The sequence below is a fragment of the Ailuropoda melanoleuca genome, chromosome 10 (genome assembly GCF_002007445.2).
Source record: "Ailuropoda melanoleuca isolate Jingjing chromosome 10, ASM200744v2, whole genome shotgun sequence".
NCBI lineage: Eukaryota > Metazoa > Chordata > Mammalia > Carnivora > Ursidae > Ailuropoda > Ailuropoda melanoleuca.
The window spans coordinates 101,219,748-101,227,518 of record NC_048227.1 but is presented as its reverse complement, the minus strand read 5'-3'; the positions used below and the strand labels follow the sequence as shown (position 1 = coordinate 101,227,518).

General features: G+C 48.6%; 1 protein-coding gene across 1 annotated transcript in view; it reads right to left on the bottom strand.

Annotated features, from left to right (window-relative positions):
• Positions 1-7,272, bottom strand: part of TMEM181 (transmembrane protein 181) — a 69,932-nt gene extending 62,660 nt beyond the window's left edge. Inside the window, exons 1-2 of the mRNA XM_034670793.1 lie at positions 7,142-7,272; positions 6,492-6,496 (exon numbers count right to left, since the gene is read on the bottom strand). Coding sequence (XP_034526684.1) covers positions 6,492-6,496; positions 7,142-7,272 — 136 coding nt within the window. The remainder of the gene's footprint in view (positions 1-6,491; positions 6,497-7,141) is intronic.
• Between the last annotated feature and the right edge of the window lie 499 nt (positions 7,273-7,771).

Below are 7,771 nucleotides of genomic sequence, written 5' to 3'. Positions count from 1 at the left end.
GGATTGTTTTGTTTCTTCACGCTTAGTATTATTACTGATAGAGCTGGAGTTATGTCTGCCCTTTTACTTTTTATCTTCTATATGTCTCATGTCCTTTTGGTTCCCCTAGTCTTCCTATACTGTGTTCTTTTGCATTAACTGAATATTTTTCATTTGTAATATCTTTAACAATTTCCCACTATATATTATTAGTCATTTTCCTGACGTTTGCTCTACAGCAATCACAGCCCAGCAAGCAATTCCCAATTTTACCGGGAGCTCACCTGGAACTCTTTATTAGTTCATAGCTTCTGCCTATTAAAACCTGGGCAAAATATGCCTTCCTGTAATTTAGTGAAATTCTTCTGTTCTCTCTTGTTCATTCATGTTTTTAATGTAGCAGATGTTAGTTGAGCACCTGTTGTGTGATGTACTTTGTATCAGGAGCTCACGACATAGAGATGGGTAAGGCATGACCTCACCACAAAGAAGAGGGCTAGGGGACCCTCGGGGCAGAAGAGAATCAAAGAGGGGACTTATGGGTACAGGTGATGTCACTCAGCAGCAGGAGGGGGGAGACTCTGGGTCAGAAAACTCCCAAGGGCAGCAACAGTTTGGGGTCTTTTATAGCCACAGGGTTTGCCGTATCTATGGCTAGCAGATGTCGAGCCCTGTTTCACAGATATACAGAGCAGGCAGACTCCAAATGGCTAAAAATATGCATAAGGGGCTATATGTAGAGCAACTGGGTATGTAAGAATTTGAGTTAGGCACCCATGGGAGTGAGTTAGGCACCTGCTTTGAAATAAGTGAAGAAACAAACAACATGGGAGCCAACATTCAGGGACCATCCTTAACTCATTTATATGTCTATATGGTAAAGGAAGAAGGCAGACCAACATCTGTTGAAGAAGACAGTGTGTTTGCAACCATGAGGACTAGAGAGGATAATTGATGGAACAAGATCCCAGAGCAAGGGAGAGGAAAGCAGTCAAGAGTCATGCGGGAGGGGCGCTGCCCTGGGAGGACTGCATGAAGGCGTGGGTAGCTGACCGGTCCTGGTGCCCACCACTGGCCCCTCATACATGTGTTTGCTCAGGTCCTTGGTCCAGGGCCCCTCTGGGGCCTGTATCTTGTCCCAAACAGAAAACCAGTCTTTCTCACTGAGCCAGATTTGTACGTAACTCTAAGTTCCCAAGTGTGTACATAACTCTAAGTTCTCAAGTTTAATGAAATTATTTTCTACCTTAAAAGTGATGAAGATAAAGAAGCAGTTCTGAAATTACTGTCTCATCAGAGATACTTACCCTTTACTCCCACCAACAAAGACAAAAGACAGAGAGAGAGAAGGAGGGGAGAGAGGTCAGTACTCTAATTACAATGCATTGTCTCCAATAACTTGAAAACCAGGAGAAATGTGAGCCCGCTGAATCATTAACATTAAAATCAGTACTGATGTGTCAGGTCAGATGGGTCATTAACATTAAAACCAGTACATACAGACAAGTTTTCCTTAAATGGAAAAAAATGGTTCTCAGACCTTTATATCTGCCTGTAACCTGAACCGATGCTTTAACCTAAAAAGGGAGGTTGGCCAGCCTAAAAGTGGGAGAAAGCCAAGGTGATTGTTGACAGTGGCCACTGAGCTTTGTGTAGGAGAGGAGCCTTAACCGAAGATTTCTGGTATTCCCGTCCTGATGGCAAGCCCGTCCCATGGAGATGGATGCACCAGGCTCTGTCAGCTTCATGCTTTTGAACATTCCACTCACCGCTCTTGGGTTCTCCATCCTGGCTGAGATCCAGCCCAAGCCAATTAAATCAGAGCTCTCGAGGGTAGGGCCTAGGCATATGTCTTTTTAAAAGCTCCCCCAAGTGATTCTGATGTGCAGCTAGCATCGAGAATCCCCGATCTAGCTAATTCCCCTGGCTGTGATGCCATGCCCACCATTATCTGTGTCCTCGTGGGTCTGCATCAGCCAATTACATAAATTGGCATTCTGAGTCTGTACATTGGTCCAGAGCTTAGTTAATGAGAAGCCTTCCCTGAGAACAGGCTTGATGTGCTGGCTAAAATAGGCCAGCAAGACTGAGGGTTAGCCCCTGGCCCTGACGAATTCACCAAGGTGACGAAATATTACTTTCAAAAGCCTCTTGGGTGAGGACACCACTGGCATCCCTTCACTGGCCAAGAAAACTCAAGCCCATCTTTGTTCTTCGTATATTTCACAGGGGTAAAGCAATAACATGAGAAACAAAGTATGGGTTGGCAAAACGGCCAACCACAAATTCTCTGAGAGCTGGGCTCTAAAGGACCGTATCTATTGTCCTTCACTTTTTTTTAGCTCCTATTTATTTCATGGACATCGCTGACTGCCTGCTTGGCATCCATTCCCCACAACTTCTTCCTAACAGAACTCCAACTGGGAGAGAGCTCTGCTCTCCACCCCTCCTACCTTGAGGACATAGGCCTTAGGGGAAATTGGCTCCACCCTCAACTCCTGGGGTGCTCTGATTTGCCTCAGTCTGTTTCCATCCCTGGAGCTCAAGAAAGAGCAAGGGCCCTGATGTCATCAATGAGACACAGGAGTTGGTTTTCTTTTAAGTTTTCTACTGAAGCATTAGACACATACAGAAAAGTGCGCGCATCATGTGTATAGCCTGATAGATGTTCACAAACTGCATATGCCTGTGTAACCAGCACCCAGATCAAGAAGCAAAATACCACCGATAACCAGAAAGCCCTGTTCTGCCCCCTTCCACTCACCGTTCCCTCAGGGGTAACCACAACCCTGACTTCCAACAGCAGAGGGTCTTTAGGCCTGTTTTATACTTCTTTTTATGTGAGTAGAATCAAAGAGCGTATACTCCATGTCTGGCTTTTTTTGCTCATGTGATGTGTGTGAGAGACTCATTTTTATTGTGTGGAGTTGTCAGGTGCTATATAATATTCCATGATGAAATAAGCCAAATTTATCCACTCTACAGTTGATGAGTATTTGGCTGGCTTCCGGTTTAGGAGTATAGCAGATTGTGCTGCTATGAACATTTTAGTCCTTGTTGTCAAGGACACATATATGCATTTCTGTAGGGTAACTACCTAAGAAGCATTGCTGGACTGAAGGGAATGTATACATTCAACTTCAGGAGATACAGCCAAATGGCCTTCCACAGTCCCAGATGGGACTGGACCGATTTTCTCTCCCATCTGCAGTATATGAAAGTTTCATGTCCTTGTCAACACATGTCTTTCTTCTTCACTGTTACCATTTTGGTGGGGGTACAGATGAGATTCAAGAAGTTTTGCTGCAGGCTTCAAGTTATCCCTTCTCATTTAGAGGAAGCCAGCCTGTTCTCCCCATGAATGTGAATGAGAAGCAATAACCGAAATGATTACTAGTGGCCAACTGAGGCCAATTGCTACCAAGTTAAAACGACAGGACTTGATGACGTCATGAAGCTGCTGGATCAACAAACAATCTGTTACCCAGCTGGTTTGCTTTTTCTGTTGTCTGGATTAGAAAGCATCTTCTGTGTTGTTTTCAAAAACACTTGAGCTTACCACATCCTTGCTTCCCTTTTCTGATGTGGAAACTGATCACCAGTGAAATACAATGGTGACCCCAAGCCCAGGGAGTTAGCAAAGGGTAGAGTTGAGACGTAGACCCAGGATTTCAGACCCAGCCTACTGCTCTGACACCTACATCGTGCCAGCGGCACCCCCTTCCCAGCAAGCAGTACCACTGTCATCTCTCAATTTGTGCACACGACTGCAAGTCTTTTGATCGCAGAGCTGCCATTTGTCAATGATGCCAAATTACGTAGCCAATATGCCAATAGCCATGCCAGCTAACGGAGGGACCAACCACCTTTTGCAAACGGGCATTAGCAGCTGTCTCCTTGCTGCATCCTGTTCCGAGGAAACTATCAGCTACATGGGGCAAGGCCCTCATCCTCCAGGAGAAAAAGGTCTGGTGCCTTTTAGTCATAAATCACTAATGAGGACACAAAGACTGAGAAAAGCAGGAGCCAAATTATAGTAGCGAGAGCATCTTCCAGCTAGGCAGGTGCAGGAGCTGTAACAATCAGCTTCCCCACTTGGAAACCCAAGAATATTTCGCTTAGTTTTGTAAAGGGACAACCCACTGATATAAAAATTCAATGAAGCAATGAAAGGCAGTTCAATGACCTAAAACATCTCCTCACTATAAAGCAGTCTCTGTGATTCAGCCTAACTGCTCTGCCAACACACAATATTGTAAAGCATTCTGCAGCCGACTTGTCCTCGTGGCAGCGGGGCAGACAGAATTCATCACTTTACCCTTCCGACCATGGTAAATCCATGGTCTTCGAGATCTGGATCAACTAGTGGAGTTGCTCCTGGAACATAGATCCAGAGGCTTGCTGCAGGCCAGGCAGCCAAACTGCTCATGTCACTCCCCTGCCACTTAAACCCCTTCAATGCCTTCACGCTGGAATTCTAATGAAATTCATACTTCTTGGTCTAGCATCCAAGGCTCTCTATGACCTGGCCCTGCCTATTTCTCTGACTGTGCTGGTCTTCCTTCTATTCCTTGAACATGCAGTAGTCCCCCCTTTACCCGTGGTTTGGCCCTTCCATGGGCCAGTTACCTGCAGGCCAGAAGCAGATAATCCTCCTTCTGATATATGGTCAGCAGGTCAAGAGTAGCCTAATGCTACATCACGAGGCCTACGTCATTCCTCTCACTTCATCTCACCACGTAGGCATTTCATCGTCTCACATTACCACAAGAAGAAGGGTGAGTACAGGGTCGCATGGGTGGCTCCGTCAGTTAGGTGTCTGACTCTTAGTTTTGGCTCAGGTCATGATCTCTAGGGTGATGAGAGCGAGCCCGACGTGTGTCCGGCTCCACGCTCAGTGGGGAGTCTGCTTGAAGATTCTCTCCCTCTGCCCCTCCCCCCACTTGCTCATGCGTGCATGCACATGTACTCTCTCAAATAAATAAATCTTTAAAAAAAAAAGGTGTACAGTAAGATATTTTGAGAGAGACCACATTCACACAACCTTGATTATATTATTATGCTTGTTCTATTTCATTATTAGTTGTTGTTAATCTCTTACGGTGCCTAATTTATAAATTAAACTTTATCACAGACATGTATAGGAAAAACCATAGATATCTAGGATGCAGTATTATCTGTGGCTTCAGGCATCCACTGGGGTCCTTAGAACATAACCCCTGCAGCAAAGGAAGGACTACTGTACCATGTTTTTATGCCTCGGGAACTTTGTGCTTTGTACTTCCTCTTCTGGAACTTTCCTCCCCAGCTCACTGGCTAGTGAGCTAGTCATTCTTCCTTCTTATTCAAATGTCACCTTCCCCGAGAGCCTTCTCTCAGCAGTTTCTCTGAAGTAGCTAGCACCCCATCACTCTTTATCCAGGCACCTGGTTTATTACCTTCCAAGGGCTCATTGGGACATGTAATCACTTGTTTCTTGCCTATAAGCGCCATGACCCTGCATCTCCAGCCCCTAGAATGGCAGCTGGAACATAGGAGGTCTGCAATGACTATTGGTTGAATAAATGGGTGAATGAATAAAGGATGATCCAGTTGTGAATTAACCAGTGGTGTGGCTTTGTTCTCTTCTCTGCTGCCTGAATTAAGACCATTTAGCTATTCACTACCTCCTTTGCCAAAGAAATATTCCCAGACAATAAAACACAGAGAAAAAAAAAAGTGGGGAGAAATTAATGGGAAAGGAATATATATTAAACATAAGATTTAAAATTATCTGTGTTTTGTTTGTTTTTACCATACTGTCTGGTGTCCTGGGGGGCTGCAGGAGGCAGATCGTGGGGCCCATCCAGAGCCCCACGATAGGATCTTGGGATTACAAATTTTTTAAATGGGCTTTTCCATTTTTTTGTGACCAATTTTGTGACCAATATATTGGTCAGCTTCTGGGAAGCCACTGGACTTTTGAAAAGATCTGATGATAAGTGTGATATATGTTTTTCTGAGCACATCTGTGACTATTAGGGTACGCTGCATAAAAACGAGTATCACNATATTGGTCAGCTTCTGGGAAGCCACTGGATTTTTGAAAAGATCTGAAGATAAGTGTGATATATGTTTTTCTGAGCACATCTGTGACTATTAGGGTACGCTGCATAAAAACGAGTATCACCACTTCAGAGATAGCTGTGCAATCAACTGCCCATCCTTAAGCACACGGTGAGTAGTACATCATCACGAGAATTTTCACCTTCCACACACCTTCTGGTTCAAGCTCCCCAATTCACAGATGAGGAAGCTTGCAAAGCAGAGTTAGCAGATAACTTTCTCAGGGTCATAGAGTTAGTGAGAAACAAGATCAACCTCAGCCCCAGGCTCCAGATTGGGTCCTTTCACGGTACCACGACACACTTGCTAAGCCCAGCTATGAGCAAGCCGGTTTGTCATCAGAACAGTGAAGCACAGGAAGGGGCGGGTGCCCTGCTGCAAGAGTCTGCAACCCCCACAGCTCTCACCTTGGCTGCACGGAGAGGGTAACAGAGATGAACACAGACAAGCCCAAACCAACAACTCGTTGGGCTGCCTGCGGAACCATGACCTCCCACAGCATCTTCACCCAGGTGCGGCTCAGCCCAGAGGCCACCTGCCTCCAACGCTCAGGAGCACCCCAGCCTCAGAGATTTTCACCAAAGCCCAGGGGCCCGAGTACCTCAAAAGAGAGGCCAGGGCCTCCCTGCCTGACGCGGGAGGGGGAGTGATCCTCTCCCAAACCAGTACTCAGCAAGGCCTAAGCAAGACCGTGGGGGCGGGAAGCACGCGGGTGGGGGGTAGGAGGGGATGACAGGGAGGAAGAGAGGGAGGAGCAAAGCAGGAACGAATGCCCGTGGGTCCCCTTTTCCGGATTTGAGGGCTCAGGTTTCTAGGGAATGGAAAACAGCTCTTCCCCCCAGCCTCCAGCCAGCCACAGCCAGAACACCCAGACCTGTCCCCTCTCCGCCCCTCCTCGGGCTCGACAGTCGCCGGGGAGAAGGGGTGGCCCAGGGGCGGAACCCCGCCAGGCCCGGAGCGTACCCGGGTCTGGGAGTAGGGCGGCGGGGGCGACCCGAAGCCCGGGGTCTGCGCCCCCTCCCCGCAGCCCGGCCCACCGGCGCCTGCCCGCCCCTACCTGTAGTAGCGGTCATCTTTGAAAGGCGTGAGGTCCTCCTTCAGCTCCCGGTACGCCTCCTGGAGCCGCTTGCACAGGTGCTTGAGCTCGCTGCAGAGCGGAGGCTCGAAGGCAGGGTACTCGGCGTCCATGCCCGCGCCGATCCCGCCCTCCCGGCACCCAGCCCGGCGTCCCCTCCTCCCGCCGCTCCGCCCTTTGTATTGCTTGCTTCGCCCCTCTCTCTTCCCAGCTTCAGGGATCGGGGGCTGCCAGCGCACGGGGCGGGACCGAGAAGGAGGAGGAGCAGGTGGCGGGGGAAGTGGGGAAGGGGCGCGGAGGAAGGTGGGGCGGGGCGCGCTCAGGGCGCCGCCGTGAGACGCGGGGAGCCGGGCCTGCCGGGGTGCGGATGGGGTCCACCCCCAAGCAGTGGGGGCCTAAGGAGGGGAGGGTGCCGCGCCCATCGGCCGCCGCCCAGGGAGAAGCGCGGGGGGGGGGGGNAGGAAGCAACTGGAGATGACAGAAAAAAAGGAAAATGGGGCTTGGAGGCGGACTGAACAGGTCAAAAACTGGAGCCAGCTCCACGATCAGCACCATGGACAGCCTTTTTTTTTTTTTTTTAGACTGCTTCCCCTCCCACCCCGCCCCCACCTG